Source organism: Saccopteryx bilineata, chromosome 3 (genome assembly GCF_036850765.1).
Source record: "Saccopteryx bilineata isolate mSacBil1 chromosome 3, mSacBil1_pri_phased_curated, whole genome shotgun sequence".
Taxonomy (NCBI): Eukaryota; Metazoa; Chordata; class Mammalia; order Chiroptera; family Emballonuridae; genus Saccopteryx; species Saccopteryx bilineata.
The window spans coordinates 166,993,577-167,017,933 of record NC_089492.1 but is presented as its reverse complement, the minus strand read 5'-3'; the positions used below and the strand labels follow the sequence as shown (position 1 = coordinate 167,017,933).

General features: G+C 44.6%; 1 protein-coding gene across 1 annotated transcript in view; it reads right to left on the bottom strand.

The window, feature by feature from the left end:
* The window catches only part of CASQ2 (calsequestrin 2), an 81,284-nt gene that overhangs the window by 4,735 nt on the left and 52,192 nt on the right, over positions 1–24,357 (bottom strand). The window contains exons 6-9 of the mRNA XM_066268214.1: positions 18,936–19,066; positions 17,428–17,473; positions 10,690–10,744; positions 446–546 (exon numbers count right to left, since the gene is read on the bottom strand). Coding sequence (XP_066124311.1) covers positions 446–546; positions 10,690–10,744; positions 17,428–17,473; positions 18,936–19,066 — 333 coding nt within the window. The remainder of the gene's footprint in view (positions 1–445; positions 547–10,689; positions 10,745–17,427; positions 17,474–18,935; positions 19,067–24,357) is intronic.

Sequence of the window (24,357 nt, the reverse complement as noted above, 5' to 3'; positions counted from 1 at the left end):
TGGTCATTGATTGCTGACATAGCAAGACTTTAGGGCTCTTACACATTCCGGTCCAGTGCTGGACATAATGCTAGGACCTCAGAGAACATGATAAAGATACAGAGAGGGTCTTTGTCCTTCAAGAAGTTGCTCCCTCTCTCCATGAAATTCTTAACTCTATACAAAATATTCACGTCTGATTTTTATTGCTAAGTAACTCAGGTTGCCTAGAATGGTGGTCCCCACCCAGAAAATAAAAGAAGTTATAGCACACGGGTAGTGATGGGATACATGATAGCTAGCTGAGTGGGCCCCAGGTTCAGCATTGCCCCAGTGGCCAAGACCTCCCACGCTGCAAGTGACCCTCCTATTTCACACCCTTTTTCATGGGACAGGATCCCACACCATACACAAACATGAGGCTGTGACAGTGACCAAGGCTGAAACCCTGGCCTGAGCCACTCACCAGGGGAAAGTCATCTGGGTCAATCCACACGATGCTCAGGCCAGGGTTGTCGGTGTTGTCCCGAGCGACCTGCTTCAGGATCTCCAGGAACTCATAGCCATCTGCGTCAGGATTCAAGAAGTTTGATTAACCCTTGCACATACATAGCTTCCAACATGGAGAGCAGCGTCTGTGGTTTTTCCATGAGAGTTTCTTAAGCCATTGGGTGCATACCCTCAATTATAGGATTATTCTATAAAATGAGTCAGATGAAAACTTCAGCCACAAAGCAGCTTACTCAAAAGGAAACAATACAATTTTTGAGTAAAGAAATGAAAAGTTCACAAGGAAGTGGCTGATTTGTGACTTGAAGCCAAACTCCAGTTTGCTAATCTGCAGGTAAAAACTGACCAGCCTGGAGTCAGAAAGTTCAGTCCCAGAGCAGAGGAGCCCTGCCTGGTCCTCAGTGCTCTGGGCCACATCTTGAAACCAGTAATTGCTATCCCTCAATGCTCCCCATGACATTTGCTCTAAGGACCAGGGACATATAGCCTGGACCCTTAGTTTTCTGCAAATTGGAATTCCTAAAACCTTCAGACTAAGTGAATTTCTGATTTGTACAGTTGGTTTTATAGTTTTGAGATAGTACACGGGGCGTCCCTCTCTCCCTCCCCATTTCCATGTGTGCTCTGCCCTCTCCCTAGTCCGTCAGCAGCTCGTTGCCCCAGGGGAAAGATGATTCATAAGAAAGTAAGAAAAGCAGAGACAAGCCTTGTGAGTTGCAAGAACACAGACTTTTTCTTTCTTTCTTTTTTTTTTTTTTGGCTTTAAAAGCTTAAATTTTATAGCACTGGGAACAACCTAAAATTTATAGCATAAACAAACATTTTGGAAGAATGTTTAATAAAAGAAAGCATACACTATATCCTCAGCAACCCCATCCCACTTCCAACTAGAAACAGAGTTTAGATTCTGGAAAGTCCCTGAGAATGAACCCTGTGCCCAAGCGTGTGCATGTGTACAAGCATCGTGTATGTATGTACATGTCTGTGTGCATGAATGCAGGCCACCGTGTGCCTAGGGGTCCACATATAGAAATGCCACAATTTCAGGCAGTCCTAAGAATATAGGGCATTCTTTGTTCTAGAATGAAACTCAGGGAAATGGAAAGACCCAGAATCTGTTGGAGAAGCCCCTGTGCAAGAGCACCAGGGTAGAAAAGTCAGGAGGCCCCACCATCTTCTCTGTGGCCCTGATGACCATGCACAAAGTTTAGAGGAGAGACAGACTGGGTAACTGGATGGAGGGGACCACTGGTGACCTTGAAGCAAAGCTGAAGGCCAGACCGAGTGACAAACTTCTCTAGAGATTGGACATGAGCTGCAAAGTATAGAATTGTGACAACAATTACAGTGTCATGCAGACTTTTCCTGGATGTGGACTTTTCCTGGACTCCTGCTCCTTGGGACGCTCCTAACAGACTGAACTGTGGTTGGGTTGCATTTTTCAGGGATTTGGCATGGTGTTGGGGCCAACTTGGACTTGGTGAACTTGTTAAGGACACTACTCTTTTATGGATTCTTGCTGTATTGGCCAAGAGTTTGCTTAAAGGCTTTAATCACCGTAAAAAAAAAAAAATTGGAGACTGGGTAAAGAAGATGTGGCACATATACACCATGGTATACTATTCAGCCATAAGAAATGATGACAAAATGGTGGGATCTTGATAATATTATACGGAGTGAAATAAGTAAATTAGAAAAAAACAAGAACTGCAGGACTCCACACATTGGTGGGACATAAAAACGAGACTAAGAGACATGGATAAGAGTGTGGTGGTTACGGGGGGCAGGGGGAGGGAAGGAGGGAGAAGGGAAAGGGGAGGGGAGGGGCACAAAGAAAACTAGATAGAAGGTGACGGAGGACAATCTGACTTTGGGTGATGGGTATGCAACATAATTGAATGACAATATAACCTGGACATGTTTTCTTTGAATATATGTACCCTGATCTATTGATGTCACCCCATTAAAATTAATAAAAATTTATTTATTAAAAAAAAAACTTCTCTAGAGATGCCACTGTGAATAGGTGCTGATGACAATGACTGACCAGATGTACTCTCCAGCCATCTGTGCCTGGGAACCTGCAAAACACTGAACCTCTGGGGATGGTGGGTAGGGGTAAGGGGACCATTAATTGTCAGACCCAGTTTCTGCCATTGAGCAGTCAAGTTGAGGTTTAGTTCTAGACTATAAAGTTATGTTTCCTGCTTAGCTGAATCTGCAGCCTGGAATGTATACCTTCTATACAAGCTACCCACTAGCTGCTTAGGAATTCAGTGTGGCAACTGCCCTTTGTTTGTTGTTTGTAAAGGGTTTCTTCTTTTGTTATGTGCAGTGGATCCAAGCCCCTCTCCTGCCTCTGTGTAACAAGCCTCCCTTCTCCCAGGCACTCTAGCCTTTGTTTGGCTATTTGAGGTCGCTTAGTAATGGTTTTTCTCAGCACTTCCTAATTTTCTAATACATTCCAGGCAAAATCCATACTGTTCTGAGGAACTCTACACTGAATGGGCAAGTGGGCAGAGTCACTTTCAATGTTAACTCATGAGACTCAGACTGGGCCCCCTCAGGCCTTGTTACTTGGAAAGCAGAACTCCAGTTAGTGGAGAAGAGGGTCCTTAGCATCCTTTTCTGCAGAGATGAGGCTGAGGGCGGCCTGGGTTGTTGTTCCATCTATGACAGAGACATGACGTCCAAAGGGCCATGTGCTTTAGGGCTCATTATCCACCACTCTGGGGACAAGAGGAGAGGTGGGGTTGGGGTTCTTCCTCCTGCAGCCTGCAGGTGTGGCCGAGGTCAAGCTCTCCAGAGTGCCACGGGCTGCTGCCACCTGGACACTATGATCCCACCTTCTGGACACGTTCCTGTGTCACAGGTCAGGAAGTATGGTGCTACCAGGATTTAATGATCAGAATACACAGACCACAAGGGGGAATTCCTCCTAAACCCCTTCAGTGACTACTTTCAGCAGCTGGGGAGAAAGGGATAATGAAGAAGGAGGTGATGTTGCCAATAGTCTGGAAGATGAGAATCAAATTTTAAAGTGACCTTGACAAATCAGAAGTTCACAAAGAGGATGAAATTTAACAACACAGACCCAAATTCAAGTTGAAAATGTACACCTGAGGTGCAAAAGACTAATTCACAGAAAGGGAAGAAAGAAGCCACAAAGACACATGTGTTGTAGAGGATAAGACCACAATCAGCAGGTTTGGAGCTTTCAAAAAAGAATGAAGGAATAAAAATTAGTTTCTGCAAGAAAAATCAAGTGGATTGGAGTTTCTTCTTAAATACAAGAAGTAAAAATTGGGGCTCACTGCCTATTTTTAAGAATACGAAAGGGTCTGGGTCTGCAGAGGAGCTAGGAGAGCTCAAAAAACATGCCAAGAGTCAATTAATAAGTGAGGTTGACATTAAAGCTGGAGAAGTTTCACCCAGAACCAAAGGCAGCCTTCTGACTCACAAGATGATGAGTTCTATCGTGGCATAATCCCTCTGCGTCCCCGGCAACGTTCAAGGACAGACCAGAGCCTATTCCTTGGGCTGAAGCACAAGCACACTTGAGGCCATCAACCTTGGCAGGTATACTGGTTCTGCCATTTAGAGTGTGACTTAGGGCAAGTTATTTCCTGTCTTTGTTTCTCATCTGTATAACGGGGTTGATGATAATAATGGTATCTACTTCACAAGGTGGTTGTGAGTTAAATGAGTCAGTATCTCTGAGGCACTGAGACAGTGCCTGGGACACAGTAAGTTTTAGCCACTGTTTTTAAGTGATTTGATTTCTTCTACCTAAATATAAGGGAACTGGCCATTTACCTGTTCATTTAATGAATATGTATTAAGTGCACAAGCTATGGGTTAGGTACAGTCTGGGCCCATACAGTAGAGAAGACATGCTCACAGGAAGTTACACCATAAGACAGAATAACTTGGGGCTGTTCCTTCTGGCTCCTATTCCTGATTCTGGCTTCTGCACTATGAGAACCTTGCCTCACGTGGCTTAGAGCACAGGTTAATCCCTTTGTGCTAACGTCATTAAGCCTCCCAATCTGTTATTTTATGAATATTCATTGAACACTTACCGAGTACTTTTGCATTTAAGATTAGGAATTTGTCCTGATGGAAGTTAAGAGAATTTTATGATTTTCATCTTGAAGAGGATGGAATTGAGACACAGGGAGAGTATGTGACTTGTCTAGCATCATGTGCCAGCAAGTGACAGAGCCAGGATTCTCACTTGGGCTTTTGGTCTGCCTGTCTACAGCTATTTCCACACTCTTGAGGGGGAAAGCTGCTGCCATCGTCCTTCCTCAGGGTGGTGCTAGAGGAGTGTGCAAGTGCCCGTGGGCGGACATCACAAGGTTGGGGCCTGAGGAGACAGCCAGGGTTGCCCCGTGGGGCTGGTGGGGGCTCTGCCTTCCCCTGAGCCATCCCTTCCCCTCCTGATCTGTGGCCACACCCTATCCTCCCCACTGCCACAGCCCATCCGGCTGGTCCGCTCAGCAATGCCCTTGAGTGCGCCTGGGGTCTCAGAGATGGACCTAAATAAAGAAGAGGAGCCTGGCACTGTGAGAACCGTGACTCCTTCCCTGCCACACAGTGTGGACCCTGAGATCCCATGACCCGGGGCTGAGGGTTCCGGTTGAGCCACATTTCCCACAGCAAGTGCAAGGCCTCTGGGAATCACATCTCCATGGGAAGAGAACCGGTGAGTACATTCTCCTCCCAGATGAGGCTACACCAGGCCCTGAGTACCAGTTACAGGCCAGTCACAGCCACGTCAGGAGCAAGGGCTCCCTTCGGCAGAGACACATGTGTCTGAGACCATGCGGTGACCCAGAGTAACATGCCCACTGCACACTGCCCACCCTGCACTTGTCCTTGTGACCCCATCCCCGGGCAGGTGGCTGTGCTCATCACAAAGGACCCTCCCCGATGCCACGTTATGTGGCTATGGGACTCAGGGTCTTATTCCTGGAGGGAGGCTTAGACTTGGGGAGCAGGGCTGTTAGGGTGGGTCCTGCTGCTGTTCATGTGGCAGGTGACACAGAGGGGGGCTGGCAACACACAGCTTAGAGATTGTGTCTGGTGGTTGATGACCCTGCTCAGAGGTCTTCACCTGTCCAGACTTCTGTTTCTTCAGCTAAAATGGAGAAAATAGCCACCTTCTTGCCTTGGCACTCCTAGGTAATAATCATGCTGTTGTTCTCATGGGAGGCACTTGCACACCGAATGAGAGATTTTCTGTCTCCTTTCTTTCCCTCCCTGCCCCACCAACCTTTTATTCATTTTAGTTGCTTTTTTCCCACTACTTTCATCCTTCATTGGTGGGAAAAACTCATTTTGTCATCAGAAGGTGTATTCTGAGTGCACACAACATCTCTGGCCCAGGGCCAGGTGCTGGGACACAGGTGTACAGGGCAGGTGCCTGTCTTAGGCCAAAGACCCCTCAGTGAGTGTGCAATTCTGAAAGAGCAGCACATGGCATCTGAGCCTGGGCCCCTTGGGGAGCGTTGGAAGAACAGGAAAGGTGGGGGCTCCCCTGACATGGCAGAATCACCCAGTCACCTGTTAGAACAGGGGACACTGTGTGGGCTCCATGGTCCCAAGTTGGGACTTGAGATCCCCAACTCCATATAACAGCACTGCTGACTTCTCCTGGCCCTCCGGTCCCAGAATTGGCAAGAAAGTGAAATGGTGGTTACAGAGCCCAGGCTTGGGCTGGACTGCTCAGGTTTGAATCCCAGTCCCATCCCTGATTAGCCGTGTGACATGGGGACATTATCTAACTCCTGTCTGTGCACGGGGGAAGACAATAGTGATAGTACCCACCACAGAGGGTTGTTGTAAAGATTAAATGTGCTGATATTTGCTAAGTACTTGGAACATCATGTAGCACTTAGCAAGAACCAAATGTTAAATCCGATAAACCACATTTAAATTTTGAAGCTCAAATAAGCCATCAGCATTCCTATTTGAGATGATTAGTCTCCAAACCATTTGACAAGAACCCAAGGTGGTTGGCACTCGGTTGGAACAGGGCTTGGAGATGAGTGGCAGGCCTGTCACTGGTTGTCCCACATGCACAGACAGCAGCCTGCTCTGCCTTCCAGCTTGTTAGTGCTAATATTCCCAATACCCTTGGAGGACACCCATCAAGCACGCACTCATGTAGAAATGCCACTTTGCGAACCTTTCAAGTGTTATGAAGAAGATGTCAGCCTGACGCGGACTCATCTGGGAGTGGGAGAGGAGAGACATTCATTTTCAAACCTGTCACATAGCAGCTCAGTCGGCATTCTGAGCATGGCAACCGAGAGGAGGCTCTGGAGAAAGCCAGGCAGGAGCAGAGCGCTGACGTGCCCTTTCCTCTGCAGCTCTCGTCAGCCTTGAGGAGAGCTCATGGCAGAAGGGCCGTAGCTCATCACTCTGGGGCCAGCGGAGCAGACACTGTCTGCAACCCTCAAATACAAGCTCTCAGCTGGGAAGGCTGGAACGCCAGGAGAAGAGTCCTTGGGGGACCCAGACCACTTAGATGATGTTTGTTATTGCTATTGTATACGCATAGATTCCAAGTCTGGGAACATCAGTGGATGGGAGAAGGAAGTTTGACTTTTCTTCATAATTAGGCTCTCTTCTCACTTCTCCTCTCTAATTTCCCCCCACCCCCCAATTAGGTTGCAGCAGCATTGCACATGCTCAGAGCCTGCCACTAGCTCCGCAGCCTGGGGCAGGCAGTATGGCCTGGTGTCCAGTGTCCAGAGGAGCCACCAAGAAATCGATGCTTATGTGTCTGCTGTGCCTCTAACCATGTGACCTTGAGTGTGCCATTGGACTTCTCTGGGTCTTTCTAATGTTGGCGGTGTAGGGAATGTTGAAGAATGGCAGAGGGGAAGAAGGGCAGGCTGGTTGTCACTGGGATGTCATCAGGGGTAGTAACTCCGAGTGGTGGACAAGTCTGCGGCAGGGCCTTGCAGTTAGGGGCGTGGCTGGGAAGCCATACATCCTCAGCTTAATTCCAGCTTCACTATTTCCCAGCCTGGCAACCTCTTGGCCTCAGCTTCCTCAAGATTGAAATGGGAATAAAACAAGCCCCTCACACAGGAGTTTGTCATGTCACATAAACACACAAGAGTTGTCTTCTTCCTAAAGTCATGTTCTTCCTTATTGTGCATATGTCATGGAGTGGCTTCAGGGACCAAATGAGATCATTTCCATAATGCTCACAGAACACTTCCTCAAGCTTTAGCTCTCCAAGGAAATCTGTGCTGTTAATTTTGCTGAATGTATAACCTTTTTTTGGGCAGGCAGGGGCTTGGTTGGCCCCAAAAAGTCCACATGTCCCTTTCAGCAAGAGCAAAGGTATAGGAGGACCCGCTGTCTGGGCAGAAATAAATTTCTAGTCTGCAGCCAGACTTCCCACCCCAAGTCATACACCAGTGACCTGCAGTAATGACTGATTAGCCTCAGAGTCAGGGATTTCCACAGACAAGCCTTTCCCTTTCTCAGCCCCCAGCACACCAGGCCCTCCCTCACTGAAGAGGATGCTTCCCACCCCCCGCCTTCATGCCAGCACTGTTTTTCTGGCTCCCCAGTAACAAGCCTCAGCTTGGGAAAAGACAGGCTTCAGGCCCAAGGATATTTGTGCAGGGAGGAGGTGGAAATAGTTTCAGGAGCTTGATTCATTAGCAGCAATCTCGGTCAAACAGGTTCCTGCAACTTCTCCGAGGCCTCTTTGTTCCATTGTTCCCAAGAGCCAGACAGCCCCCCCCCCCCAGCCTGGAAGAGGGCAGGCGAGGGAGGAAAGCCTCCTGGAGTCCGGCCAGCAGGCTGTTGCTGATGGCCAGGCATCTCTGTTCACAGACACCCGGATCAGATTGTGTCCGATTGTAGCTTGTCAGCCTCGGGCAGCTTGTCTTCTTTGCTGCTTTATCCTCGGGGGCAGGGAAAGGGCAGAACCTATAGAAAGAGGCTGGAACCACACTGGCATCTTTGGACAAGGATTAGCCATCTTTGAAGAGTTTTTCCAACTCAGTAAATCGTGATGGGGAAACTGGGACATCAGTAGGCACTCAAAAATTCTAATAAAAATAGAGGGTTGGGGGGGAGGAAGCTCTCAGAGAATTTGAAACATAGATTCAGTTGTGCTACAGGGGAGCATTATTTAGCCCTAAAAAGGAGTGTAGTATGAATACACGCCTCAGAAGAATTAACCTTGAATACGCTATCTAAGTGAACAACAGGCCCTGAAGGCCACATATTACATAATGATATTTAAATTTCCAGAATAGTTGAATCCATGGAGGAGGAAATGAGATTAGTGGTTGCCAGGGGATGGCAGAGGGGAAAGAGACTGACTGCCAATACATGTAATATTCTTTCAAGGTGACGAAACATTCTGGAATTAGGCAGTGGTACTATTTGTACCACTTTGTGTATGTACTAAAAACCACTAAATTGTATACTTTTAAAAGGTGAAGACTATGGTATGTGAATTGTATCTCAATGATAAAGATTGTATGCTAGAACCAGTTGGGGTTTTTAGTCTGTAGGAAACAATGACAGCTGAAAATGAATTATCAAAAAAATAAAAACGAAACAGGTGGTCTGACAGTAAAGAGTCAAGGCTTGGGCCCTGGCCGGTTGGCTCAGTGGTAGAGCATCGGCCTGGCGTGCGGGAGTCCCTGGTTCAATTCCCAGCCAGGGCACACAGGAGAAGCGCCCATCTGTTTCTCCACCCCTCCCCCTCTCCTTCCTCTCTGTCTCTCTCTTCCCCTCCCGCAGCCAAGGCTCCACTGGAGCAAGGTTGGCCCGGGCTCTGAGGATGGCTCTGTGGCCTCTACCTCAGTCACTAGAATGGCTCTGGTTGCAACAGAGCAATGCCTCAGATGGGCAGAGCATTGCCCCCTGGTGGGCGTGCCGGGTGGATCCCGGTCGGGCACATGCGGGAGTCTGTCTGACTGCCTCCCCGTTTCCAGCTTTGGAAAAATACAAAAAAAAAAAAAAAAAAAAGTCAAGGCTTGGTCTTGGTCAGCCAGCTGCCTAGCTAATCACCTGCCTGACGAGCATTTATTGAGCACCTACTGTGTGTTGGGGCATGTGCAAGACAACCTGTTTCTCCTTCGGGAAATCCTGCTAGCTCACATGCCCTCTTGTGCAGTTTCTCTTCTCTGAGCCTCTGTTTCCCCATCTGTCCCTATGAATGCACAAGAGGCCTTAGTCCCAGCAAACACCATACAGTTCCTCGTTACCTGATGCAACGGTTCCCAAACCTGATGGCACCTCAGACCTTGCTGCAGAGTACCACGTAGTTATGGGTTCCTGCAGGGTACATATCAGTCAGCCTGAGGTGGCTTTGGTGGCTGCGGTTCTCTGCCCTGTCAGGTTCTGGAACCCCTGCCCAGCCACTCAGAGCCTGAGGCCCGGCTGCTTAGCCGTCAGGCATGGAGTTCCCTGTCTTCTCCAGTTGCATTCTGGATTGTTCCAGGTCTCCAAAAATGCACCTCAGAATCTCCACTCACACTCTCCCTTCGGGACCCTTCAGCTCACGGGCGCAGCTCAGGGGATCCAGTATGTTACCACCTGCAAAATTAACTGTTTCCTGCACTTTGCTCTCCAATGATGCTACACAGAGTAAAACTGGGAAAAGTTGTCCAAGTTCCAAAATAAAACAAATCTCATCTACTTATAACAAATCACTAAATAAATCACTCATCTATTTATAGGGTCATTTTACACTTTAGAAATCAGCTGCATATTTGGCCCAGTTCCCATTCTTTGTGGAAATATTTTCCATTAAGTTCCCCAAGCACGAACAATATTTGACAGATGTAAGGTTACATTTATTGTTATTTAAGGTAGAATTGTTATTTATATAGGCTAGGTCCGCAAACTTAACAATGAGCAGAAGTTTACACATGCATACACACACACCCTGTAAAGCTAGGTCGTATTTATATTCACCAAGTACTTATTCCTATTGGGGCAGCTAAGCAGAATGAGGCTCTGATCTCTCCACCCTACTAAGCTGTGTGCACCACTGAAATGGATTCTTAATAGCAGGTGACCACCAGGGGGTGTGCACTGCCTTTGGGTTGCAATGTAGGTAGGAAGTGAGGGAAAAGGTGAGGGCTGACCAAGGAGAGAAGCCAGTTCTTGCTTAAGGTGTCAAAGAACAGATGGAGTGGGGGAAGTTCCTACCTGGGTCACTCTTCTCTGCAAAGGCCACTATGTGGATCCCGTTCAAATCATCTTCCTGTGGGAGAAAAGAATAAAAGTTTACATTCCCAAGTGGAGAAGTGCAAAGGGGTCAGGGACAGGCAGGCTGGAATGAAAATGGGTTGCAGGGGAGGATAAAGAAGGCACAGGGGGACAGGGCACAGGGGGACAGGGGCAGAGGGGGACAGGGGCAGAGGGGGACAGGGGCAGAGGGGAACAAGGGGACAGGGCACAGGGGGACGGAGCACAGGGGGACAAAATCACAGAGGGACAGGGCACAGGGGAACAAAGGCACAGGGGAATAAGGACACATAGGGACAGAGGCACAGGAGTATAGGGGCATGAGGGGCAGGGGAACAGAGCAGTATTCACATCAAAGAAGGGAGTACTGATGAGCCACCTGGAGGAACCATGGCTTTTGATGAATGGGTTTGTGAGAGGGGAAGACACCAGCTACACGCTTATTAGCAGTGAATGGGCCTCACTCCTGTGGTCTGTGGGTCCAAGGGCACAGCAGGAAGAGACAAGAAGAGGAAGAATGTTAATCTGGTCATTAAGCACTCTGAAGGCAGAAAACACTTTGAACGTAGCTCAGGGGATGTCAGTCCATGTTTCAAGTCACCACCAGCAAATACAATCAGTGATAGAGCCGACTATGGAAACTTTTGGATGCTGCCAACAGGTCCTGAAGCTGTCCCCAAACAGGCAGCAGACAGGAATCTTTGAGGCAAATTAGGATGTGAGTCTGTTTTGTTTACGCAAGTGTTGTGCTTTTCTGTTGACACCACTTATTGAAGAGCCTATGTGGTCAGTAGAGGGCGCTTTGCGGACTGTATCTTCCAGGGTATCCCTGGGCTCTGGAACCAGAGCTTGCCAGAGCAGTATAGGTCTCTAAGGCATGTCTAAGTGTGGGAGGCTACAGAAGAGTTAAAAATGGGGGTCAGGGAAGGCTGAGGGTGTGAGGATGAAGCGTGGGTGTGGCTGTACAGGTCTAGACGAGGCCAAGCATCTAGACAGAGTATTTTAAATTTATAGGACAAGCAGCATTCTATGTTTCTAGGTCCTGGGAAGAAAGGACCACATGCCTTGTGTCTCCTTTGTACGGATTATTCTTTCAGAAGAACAAGTGAGAGCTTGGCAGTGCCTCCTTTATAAGAAATGTAATCCTCGCAAGACTTGGACAGGAAGGTGTGTGAGAATGCCACAAATCTGAGTGAACAGTCATGGTCACTGACAATGGGGGAGGGATTCACAGGGCACCCTGACTGTCATATCAGAATCATTCTATGGAAAAAAACACTCCCGGTATCTCAACCCTCCCATGATCGCAGTTTCCATTTCAATTGATTTTAATGCTGGTGCAATCCTATCTAAATGCTAATTTTTTCCTTTTGAGTTTGGAATGGACAAAACCTCCAAAAATTCCAGAGAGATTAAATGGGAATTTTATTATTAAAAACAAGAGAGTGGGCACTGCCATGGTCAGATTCTCTGGGGAATTGAATTGTACAAATCTATATGTGTGCACGCAGGGTTATTGCCTGCATCTGACAGCAGCCAGAAGGGCAGTCTGGGATCTCACTGTTTTACATTTGCTGTTATCACCACCCAGAATACCCTAATCAGTTCTCATCAGGCTGCTCTGCGTCTCTGGCTCCTGCCATCGGTGGGAAGGCAGGAGTAGTTAACTCCGTGAAGTGGGCTTCATTTCTGACTGCCCTTCCAGATGCATTTGGAAATTGCTTTTAGAATTCTGACTCCATATTTGTTTGTTAAGAAACTGCTCATAATAGGGCTATCACTTCACAGGCCTCAGATGATCCCTGGATGGAGGGCTGTAACCAAGGCAAAGAGCCTCTGTCTCTGTGGATCTAGAAAGTCAGCATACGAGCCTGTATTGAACATCTGCAAAGAAGCTGGTGTGTGACCTGGGCCAGGTATTTTCAGTAATAAACTCACAGAACAAGCCTGTAGGTCAGGGTTGCTCAGTGAGTATGCCATGTACACAGGTGAGGAAGAGCCAAGCTGACCATCCCCTGGATTGACCATCCCAGGGGCTTTCTCCAAACACCACCTTTGCTGCCCAGATCACCCATTTGGTCTTCTGATCACATTGTCTTGGAAATCTCTTTTTTGAATAAATCTTCCCTTCTTTACCAGACAGCAAGCTCTCAGAGAAAAGGGATTACACCTTGAAATTACAATGATGATTAACACGGTGATATTAATATCTGCCATTTGCCTTTGTATCAGAATGTGGTAAGTAGATTATTTCTAAATCTTAAATGAAAGGCTTATTCCTGTTTAATGTATAAAGAATTGAGGTGACTTACCTAAAGCTACAGAGCGGGCATGTGACACATCTGGAATTCAAGTCATTTCTGTCTGGTCCCAAAACTCACAGAAGGAGTCCAGAATAAGCCACTGTGGCATAAAAGTTATTCTGAGCTGGAGGCATTTGAATTTCTAAATCCCATATTTGACTTAAATGTAGGGCCTCTCATAAGAGCTCAGTTGTCATAAACCCTTTCCCAGGGTGCAACTCTAATCTTCTCAGACATTGTCACAAACATCACCAACAGCACAGAATGAGCTCCATGAATCTGCTGTCCCTGCTACCAGGTTTGCAGAAGATGTTGCAAACTCAGGTCAGTGGCTCTTAAGTTGTAAAAGGCTAAGAAAGGGCCCTTATATATATAACATGACCCAACACCAGATCCCTCCAAATCCAATGTGGAAGTTTGGGAGTTACTTTGGTGGAGACCCTACTGTGGATTCCCCAGTACTTTATCTGCCCCTCTGTCATAGCCAGGAGCATACTGGATTGGTGTCATATACATATATATATTATTAAGTGAGAGGCAGGGAGGCAGAGACAGATTCTCGCATGTACCCCGACCAAGATCCACCTGGCAAGCCCCCTATAGGGCAATGCTCTGCTCATGTGGGGCTGTTCCCCTGTTGCTCGGCAACCAAGCTATTTTTTAGCACCTGAGGTGGGGACCACAGAGCCATTCTCAGTGCCTAGGGCCAACTTGCTCAAACTATTTGAGCCATTGCTGCAGGAGGGGAAGGGAAAGAGAGAAAGAGGAGAGAAAGGTGAGAGAGGAGAGAGAGGGGGAGGGATGGAGAAGCAGATGGTCACTTCTCCTGTGTACCCTGATGAGGAATCGAACCTGGGACTTTCACACTCCAGGCTGATACTCTACCTGAACTTATAAGGACAGGACCACAATGCTTATTTTTATAATCTCTGTGCTTAGCACACGTTCTTATTAATGTCTGTTAAGTTTTAAAGAGTATGGCTGAAGAAAAGTAGATAATATTAGAGATACCAAGGAGAAATGAATATCAACCCACCAACCAGATAGATTACCCTGCTCAGATTTTGTTGTTTCCTTCCAGTCTCTGTTAAATATCTGTTCTCATGTTGAATTATGGGAAGCAAAGAAAAAAAAACGCAGTTAAAGGTAGCAGACTCCCTGGTGCAATGGAGCATCCTAAGGGCTCATCTGGAGGTTTCTGGCTCCCTCTTGGAACTACTTTGTTATTGCAAGAGAGGAAGGATTCTTCTAGAAGGAATTGTTGACTCCTATCCCTGTGGGCTTTGGCCCAGGCCTCTGGCTGACCACTTGCCAGGATGAAGAGCCAGTGGAAGGTGGAGTCTCAGAGGGGAAGGACAGGTCAGCCCTGGGTGTGGACCACCCAGCCCCACCTTGACATTCTTTGAATATTTTACATAAATAAATAACTATCTGTTTTACACAGGCAAAGATTATGAGGCATCAATTTCTTCAGTAAAAATAAATGATGTGTTTTCTATGGTTGCTCCTTTAAAATTCTGCACGATTAAGGAAGAAAAAAGGTCAATAGTTGCTTTACTCCTACCTAGTTTTCATATCTTATTAAAATATTTTGCAATGTCTGGGGAAGTGGGTATTGAAGATAAAAACTTCTAAGTCCATTAGCTGGTCACTTTCCCAACATCTGTGGTTTAAGTTTCTGTGGCCAAGTGGCCTACAGAGATGCTGCTCTTTGGAGAGGCGCCCTCCTAGGTAGAGGGGAGAGGGGTGGGGGAGTGGCTTCCTGGAGATCCTTCCAATAGGTTGATTTCTGCTTCTCCTCTTAGGATGTGAAGGTAATGCTGAAAGACCTGTTCTATCTTCCCTCCCAAGGCAGAGACTGGGATGAGGGCTTGCTAGGTCTGGTCGGGGTTTCTGGGGAAGCCATGTGGGTATTTCATGATGTTGGAAAGAAATAACACCAGTCAAGTGCCCTTTTCTCTACCAGGTTAAATATAACATACAGTCCTTTCTAATTAGAAAGCAATTGAATATACACAATATAGAAAATATGAGCCATCGTTATTTCATATTATCGCAAAGGGCTGTGACTTATATTATTCATTAAGTGAAAAGAAAGCAGAGGGTGAGTTTCAATGAAGCCAGACAGTGAACGCCTTTTCTGAATACCCAGCTCTTACTTGGCGGGAGGGAGTTCCTGCAGGGTGGTGTGGATGTTAGGGTGTTTGTGGATGGGGGAGGGGTCCCGATGGAGACTCTCCTGCTATGGAACTCAGGGATCTTGGGTGTGAGGCTGCTGTGTCAATGAGGGAAGGCCTTGAAAAAAGAGCTCAACCATTTTGTAGTCTCTTCCTTCCAAAAGCCTAGGTAATTGAGACTTATCTAGTAAGGATTGTCAGGTCGGTGGATAATGGGGAAAGGTCACGTGAGAAACCAGACCCGGAACTTTGGCTAGAACCGCCCACAACCATGTGCACCAAAAGAACTTCCCAGGAGTCCTTAGGAAAAAAGCGACTCTCTGTCAGCCAGTGAGATTTCGCCACGTCATATTAGCTCGACCACCCTAGATGGGACCCTTTAAATATCCCACAGGCGTTTTCATCTGTGCGACTTCCCTGACCCGTGTCCCCCGGACCAGGGAACATCATCCAGGAAGCACTCTATACTCAATGAAGCTTTTGCTTATCCACACTTCGTGGCTACGGCCTTCCTTCTTCCTCAGCGGGGAAAAATACCTTATAGGGATGAAGAAAATGAAAAGGAGATCTATGGCTAAAGGCATAGCAGAAGAGTAATGATCACTCTCAATTTAAAATGGTGCCTTGTATCATGAAAGACAAAGACCAAAAACCTATTCCAGATCAAAGGCAGCTAAACAAATGTAAAAACTGAATGCAGGAGTGTGATCCAGGGCTGGACCCTGGGCCAGGAATAAAACATTTTTCTCATGCTGTGCAGGACATTAGTGGGACAACTAGTCAATTTGAATAAGGTTCATAGATAAAATAATGAAATTATATTAATTTCCTGATTTTAGTAAATGTACTGTGGTTATGTAAGAGAAAGTCTAGTTTTAAAAAACCTCTGCAATGTTTAAAGGTAAAAGGGAATTGTGTCTTCCACTTGCTCTCAAATGATTCAGAATAAGAAAATCTATGTATCTATCTATCTATCTATCTATCTATCAAGAGAACATAAAAAGCAAAGGTGGTAAAATGTTAACACTTGGGGAATCTGGGTAAAGAGATCATGGAATTCTGTGCCTTATTTCTTCCAAGTCTGAAATAATTTTACGTAAAAATGTCTTCAAGAGGACTATTATTTTTAAAGCACTGCTATACCACTTATATGTAATAACAAAGCATTTTAAAGGTTAAATTTTTTGAAAGTTTGAGGTGTTGGGAAAATATGTTTCTATCGTGTGGTGCTGTTCTGAAGCAGTCCGCTCCTATACATTGGATTATCTATCTACCCTTCATTGTCTTTGGAAATGTTTGTTCCATGGCACACATCTGAATAAGTTACACACCAATAAAAGGATACATGAAATGCTTTGAAAACTTAGCCACAGATTTTGGTTGTTACTGTTTACAGAATTTTGTATAAATTTGAGGTGGGTGGGAGACTGTATCCCCAGAACCCCCTTTCTAATACTATTTGACCCGCCTGCCATATTGTCTAAACTTAGACCTAAGGGATAAGCTGGCTCAGTGCTTTCTAGTGCCTTGAGCTGATCTGGATAAAACCAGCTACCAGCCCTGGCCAGGTAGTTCTGTTGGTTAGAGAATCATATGGATTACACCAAGGTTGTGGGTTTGATCCCCTGCCAAGGCACATACAAGAATCAACCAGTGAGTGCATAAGTAAGTGGAACAACAAAACAATGTTTCCCTCTCTGTCCCTGTCTCTCTCTCTCACTCCCTTCCTCTCTCTCTAAAGAGCAATTTAAAAAAACATTTATTTATCAAGCACTTGCCATATCCTGGGCTTTTTGCACCATTCATCCTTACAAAAAGCTCTGATTTTAGATGCAGAAACTAAAGCTCAGAAAGCTCACAAGACTTGACGTGGGATGCAAAGCTACTAGGGTCAGATTCTAGACTTGAACCCAAGTCTCCATGACAACATAGCTTGACCACCTTCCATTATGTTACCCTGAGCCTCTCGTGGTCAGTGAACAGAAGCCAGTAGTCACCATGGAAAATAAACTTAGAGGTAGAGTAATTTTGCCTCGTGGGTAGTACCAGAAAGGCATAAATTGGATCCATGAAAACTGGGTTTTCACTGAGCTCAATGCTGTCCACATTTAGATAGCTACATCAGCCAAGTAAAGCTTGATTTGAGTTTGGGACTCAAAGGGGATTCTTTGGGAATACACCAGTCTCTACAGGGCAGAAGGAGTTTGTCACTTTCTTACCCATGTTTCAAACATATCTTCTGGGCGCAGTCGACGCAGGGTGGGTCTGAAAAAAAAAAGAGAAATGAGCTTCTTGCAGTGGGGGTTACTGTGGCAACCACCAAGACACCAGAGCTTACCTCATACCCTGCTGTGTCACACAGAAAGCTGGGCCTAAAGCTCTCAGCCTTTCCATGCACCCATTAGACCCAAGGATTATAAAGTCTATTACAAACAATAGGTCAGTGGGCAATGGGTCAGAGGGCACCGAGTCAGCTCATTCCCAGGGCAGGAAGTCATCTCCTTCCTCCCAGATAGGAGCCACTCCTGAGCACCCAGAGAAGAGCCAGAATGAGGAGACCTGCGAGAGAAGTCCTGCTTTTATTTTAACATCAAAGTTATCCATCCAAAGTCTTCCAGGGATGTTTGGAAGAGCAGATAGGGTTCACATGTTGCTCATAGTTTCATTTCTTTCTGAATGTTGGCAAATAGTACAATACATGTTGATATTTGCTCCTCCACATACTAGCTCCTTGGAAGGACCTGGGCTGACTGGTTGCTGGAATCATGGTGTTCCAGGTCCAATAAACATATGAGAGCATGTGCTGGGAGGATGGTGGCGAGACAGTGAACCCACCGCTATGATCCATGTTCAATATTGTCTCTTCCTTAAGAGCAGGGCTCAGCAAACTACAGCTGGTGCCTCTTATTTTTATAAATAAGCTTTTTTTTTGTGGACACAGCCACATGCAGTTGTTTGGATATTGTCTACAGCTGCTTTTACACAAGAACAGTAGAGTTGAGTATTGCAACAGAGAACATCTGGCCTACAGAGCCTGAAATATTTACTGTCTGGCCCCTTACAAGAAAAGTTGACTAATCCTTACTAGAGCAACTCTAAGTAGTGTCAAATATTCTTTTCCCAGAAATTTTGCATATAGAATGTTCATCTTGGCTAAGTTACTTAACTACTCTGAGGCCAATTCCTTGATCTGTAAAATGGGGATGATAATAATTAGCCCATTAGGATGAATACAGGAGTGGGCAAAGTAGGTTTGTAGTTGTAACAAAAATAAATAATACAATAATTAATTAATGATAATACAGGAATAAATGCTATGTTTTGCATGCTCACACTGTAAACCTACTTTTGCTTATCCCGGTATTAGAGAAAATAGTCCCATAAGCACCCAGCATGGTACTTGGCATATAGGAAGCTGTCCCTGAATCAATATTGCTATTATTGTCAAATTTTACTTATATCTTACTCTGACTTTGAGGAGATTTACTGATGACTGATGAGGGGAGGTGATCCAACCTTGCCTGCAAGTGTAGACCCATATTCAGAAAGTATAGTGACATTCCTGCCACCGATTGATGACCAACAAAGACATTCTACTGAGCTCAGTTCTTCTGGGGTGCTCACTCCATGTTGTTGCTCCTGGCAGAACTAAAAAGTCAGGACTGAAGGTTCTTCTCCATTCCCCAGACCTTGGACCCCTCTATCCTCTAAATGTCATCTGGGGTACCTTTGGTGGTCTTTTATAAACTCCACGAGTTCTTCCTCTGTGTAAGGCTTGTCGGGAATGGCAATGGGCTCGTCCATAAATGGCTCATAAAAGTCAACCTCATTCATCTTCAAGGACAATTTCTTTGCAACCTGTAACAATTGGAAATATGACAATAGTTTCCTTGAATGCTAGTTTAGAGTAACAGTGGGTCATCCATCTCTAAGGTGTGTGTGTATCCTCGGGCAAAGACTTGAGAGTATATGTATAGTTTTAACTTAAATGTAGTAGTGATAAGAACTCATTCCCTAAGGCCTGGCTGGACCTATCAAAGAAGGACAGATAAGGAAGAAAAAACCTCTTAGGCCAATGAGGGCCAAACAGGAGTGAGGAGCAGATGGAATGGAAAGTAGGAAATCTGATTCTACAATCCCCTTCACTCCACTGTATTTGCTGGGCTGGGGGAGGAAGCAAAGGTCAGCAGAGATGCTTAATGTCGTTGGATGTATGATTCAATGGAATCAATTTTGATAGAGTAGGCAATTGATGGGGACCATTTAAAGCATATAGATACTCAAAATCAGAGGCCACCCATCAATCCTTGATCAGCTCATAAACTCTATTTGTTATTGAGGTTGAAGCATGGCCCTAGAGCTGTCTCTTAATACTGGGCTGGTATGATGGTTTCTAAAGCTCTGCGAACTGCTCACTTGGTTATTAGTCACAAGGTGACCAACCAACCTAGTTTGTCTAGTGAGGAGAGATTTCCCTGGAATTAGACTCAGTGTTAAAACTGTACAGTACCCAGCAACCCAAGCTGGGTTGAGTTGTTCTCCCCTACACCAGAGAAAAAGCTCGGTGTACCAGAGCCACATGTAGCCTGGAAGGCACCTCCTCTCTTGATGAAAGTGGCCACAGACCTGTCAGGGCAGAATGGTTGCTGTGTTCCCTGCAGAGCTGCTGAATTCAGAACCTCCTTTTGTGAAATGATTTGAGAGGCCTGGAATGTGCCATGCTCTGGAGGAAACCAAATGCCATTCTTATCTAGTTTAGAGCTGTGCTCCAAGACAGCGCAGGATGGACAGTGGTTCCTTTAAACTAAAGAGGAATTGCTGAGAGCAAAAGCGGAGCCCTGTGGTGATCACCAATGGTTCAGTGGCCCAGGGCAGCTGGGACGAATGGGGAGGGGGAAGAACTGAGTGCTACATAAGCTGTTCCACAAGGATGTCCATTCTTAGAAAACACTAGTATCCTTATGGCTTTTGTCATCAGTTGTTATTAATTCCAAGTCACTATATTCCAAAAGAAATTTCTTATAGTACTTAACAAAGAAACTCTAGCATTCGACTCAGAGCTAAAGAAAACAGGCTATTTTAAGAGATATCATCAGTCAAAGGAGATTTTATGGTCATGTTAATTTTGTTTTAAGGGACAGAGAAGTATGAGTTTTTGTTTTGTCTTTACTTTTTTACCTCTACCATTGGGGCAAAAGGCAGGGTGGATGGTACTGCTGATGGGTAGGTAACAAGAAGGACAAGGTATATAGCACTATCCAACCGGAGTCTGGGTTAGCACACAGTTCTTTGCCAAGCTGGGTCCATTCTGGAATGGGCTTGAATATAACATTAGATTCTGGTTTTCTGAATTCACTTACTACTTGTTTTAAGAATCAGGAAACTGCTTACATGAGTAGGTAGTGACCAGATGCACAAAAAAATGATAATAGTAAAAACACAGTGTTTGCTATGTCACAGGCTCTTACAAAGTGTTTCAGGTCGATTCCTTTGTGAACCCTCACTTTGATTGTATCAGATAAAAGCTAATATTGTACTTATTTTACAGACAACAAAGCTTAGGCACAGTCTGAGCTTGCAATTTGTCAAGATCATCTACCTAGAGGGGACAGAACAGGAATTCAAATTCAATTTGCCAGCACACAAACTTCCCTTTCATTAGAAAATCACTTTTTCCTCAACACTCTAAAGAAAGATGTGCCTCCCTCTAGGCATTCTGCCACTGGTGCTACACATTTAGGGAGAAGTCTCTGGTTCCTCTTGAACATGATCTAATCAATTCACCCCCATCATGGTCTGCTAGAAATCTAGGCTTCCTGAAGGGAAGAAAAGGGTCATCGGAAACTTTGGGTGCACCCACGTGTGTATGTGTGTGTTTTGGGGGTGTCTCTGGTTTGTGGATGTAGGCCCAGGCTGCAGTGTAAAGACCATGAATGTAAGGGTGGATTGTGATGTGCTTTAGTTGAATTCTGGAAAATGCTGAGCAAAATTTTCCAGAGGCTATTGTTCACTATATCCCTACCTCCCTTATCTTGTATCTCAGAGAATACTATTTTTTATTGGTAATATTTTTAATTAAATTTAATGCAGTGACATTGATAAATCAGGGTACATATGTTGAGAGAAAACATCTCCAGATTATTTTGACATTAGATTATGCTGTATACCCCTCACCAAAGTCAAATTGTCTTTCATCACCTTCTATCTTGTTTTCTTTGTGCCCCTCCCCTCCTCCAACCCCCTCTCTCCTTCCCGCCCCATTCCCCCCTCTTCCCCCCCATTACCATCACATTCTTGTCCATCTCTCTGAGTCTCACTTTTATGTCCCATCTATTCATATAATTCTTAATTTTACCTGATTTACATATTTTACTCCATATAATGTTATCAAGGTCCATCCATGTTATTCTAAATGATCCAATGTCATCATTTGCAATAGCTGAGTAGTATTTCATAGTATATATGTACCAAAGCTTTTTAATCCATTCGTCCTCTGACGAACACTTGGGCTGTTTCCAGATCTTCGCTATTGTGAACAATGCTGTCACAAACATGAGGGTGCATTTATCCTTTTGGAGCACATCTATGGTGTTCTTGGGGAATATTCCTAAAAGTGGGATAGCTGGGTCAAAAGGCAGTTCGATTTTTAATTTTTTGAGGAATCTCCATACTGTTTTCCACAGAGGCTGCACCAGTCTGCATTCCCACCAGCAGTGCAGGAGAGTTCCCTTTTCTCCACATCCTCACCAGCACTTATTCTGTGTTGTTTTGTTGATGAGCGCCATTCTGACTGATGTGAGATGATATCTTATTGTGGTTTTAAGTTGCATTTCTCTAATGATTAGCGATGTTGAGCATTTTTTCATATGCCTATTGGCCATCTGTATGTCCTCTTTGGAGAAGTGTCTATTCATTTCTTTTTCCCATTTTTTGATTGGATTGTTTGTCTTTCTGGTGTTGAGATATACAAGTTCTTTATAAATTTTGGTTATTAACCCCTTATCAGACCTATTGTCAAATATGTTCTCCCGTTGTGTAGTTTGTCTTTTTATTCTGTTCTTATTGTCTTTAGCTGTGCTAAAGCTTTCTAGTTTGATATAGTCCCATTTGTTTATTCTGTCTTTTATTTCATTTACCCATGGAGATAAATCAGCAAATAAATTTCTGCGAGAGATGTCTGAAAGCTTACTGCCTATGTTTTCTTCTAAGATGCTTATGGTTTCATGGCTTACATTTAAGTCTTATCTATTTTGAGATTATTTTTGTGAATGGTGTAAGTTGGTGGTCTAGTTTTATTTTTTTGCAGGTAGCTGTCCAATTTTCCCAACACCATTTATTAAAGAGGCTGTCTTTACTCCATTGTACACTCTTACCTCCTTTGTCAAATATCAGTTGTCCATAGAGCTGTGGGTTTACTTTTGGGTTCCCTGTTCTGTTCCATTGATCTATATGCCTGTTCTTATGCCAGTACCAGGCTGTTTTGAGTACAATGGCCTTGTAGTATAACTTGATATCAGGAAGTGTGATACCTCCCACTTTATTCTTCTTTATTAAGATTGCTGAGGCTATTCGTGTTCTTTTTTGGTTCCATATAAATTTTTGGAATATGTGATCTATATCTTTGAAGTATGTCATTGGTATTTTAATTGGTATTGCATTGAATTTATAGATTGCTTTGGGTAATATAGATATTTTAATGATGTTTATTCTTCCTAACCATGAGCAGGGTATGTGCTTCCACTTGTTTGTATTTTCCTTGATTTTTTTAATCAATGTTTTATAGTTTTCCGAGTACAAGTCTTTAGTCTCCTTGGTTAAATTTATTCCTAGGTACTATATCTATTGCTACCCCAGCTTGTTTTTCATTTCCATTTGTATGAAATATTTTTTTCCATCTGTTTACCTTCAGTCTATGTGCATCTTTTTTTTCTTTTCTTTTTTTTTTTACAGAGGCAGAGATAGACAGGGACAGACAGACAGGAATGGAGAGAGATGAGAAGCATCAATCATTAGTTTTTCGTTGCACATTGCGACTTCTTAGTTGTTCATTGATTGCTTTCTCATATGTGCCTTGACCACGGGCCTTCAGCAGACCGAGTAACCCCTCGCTGGAGCCAGCAACCTTGGGTCCAAGCTGGTGAGCTTTTTGCTCAAGCCAGATGAGCCCGCGCTCAAGCTGGCGACCTCGGGGTCTCGAACCTGGGTCCTTGCGCATCCCAGTCCAATGCTCTATCCACTGCGCCACCACCTGGTCAGGCTGTTTTAAGGTGTATCTCTTGTAGACAGCATATGTACAGGTCCTGTTTTCTTATCCATGCAGCTACCCTATGTCTTTTGATTGGGTCATTTAATCCATTTAGATTTAAGGTTATTATTGATATGTAGTTGTTTATTGCCATTTTATTCTTTAAAGCTGTATTCCTCTTTTGCTATATTCTTTTCCCACTTTGATCTATTTACACCATGCCCCTTAACATTTCCTGCAGCATTGGTCTGGTTGTAGTGAATTCCTTGAGGTTTTTTTTGTCTGGGAAGCTTTTTATTTCTCCTTCAATTTTAAATGATAGCCTTGCTGGATAAAGTAGTCTTGGTTGTAGGTTCTTGTTCGGCATTACTTTGAATATTTCTTGCCATTCCCTTCTGGCCTCAAGTGTTTCTGTTGAGAAGTCAGATGTCATCATTATGGGGGCTCCTTTGTAGATGATAACCTTTTTTTTCTCTAGCAGCTTTTAATATTTTCTCTTTATCACTTAGCTTTGGTATTTTAAATATGATGTGTCTTGGTTTCTCTTTAATGGAATTCTCTGTGCTTCTTGAGCTTGTGAGAGTTTCTCCTGCACTAATTTAGGGAAGTTTTCAGCTATGATATGATTGAACAAAGTCTCTATCCCTTGTTCTTTCTCTTCTTCTTCAGAAACCTCTATTTTGAGGATGTTATTTCTCTTTATGTTGTCACAGAGCTCTCTAAGGGTTTCCTCAGACTTTTTGATTCTCTTTTCTTTTTTCTTCTCTGCTTTCATGCCTTCATTCAACTTGTCCTCCAACTTGCTGATTCGATCCTCAGCTCCATCCATCCTGTTTTTAATTCCTTCCATTGTAGTCTTTATTTCTGATATTGTATTTGTCATCTCTGACTGATTCTTTTTTAT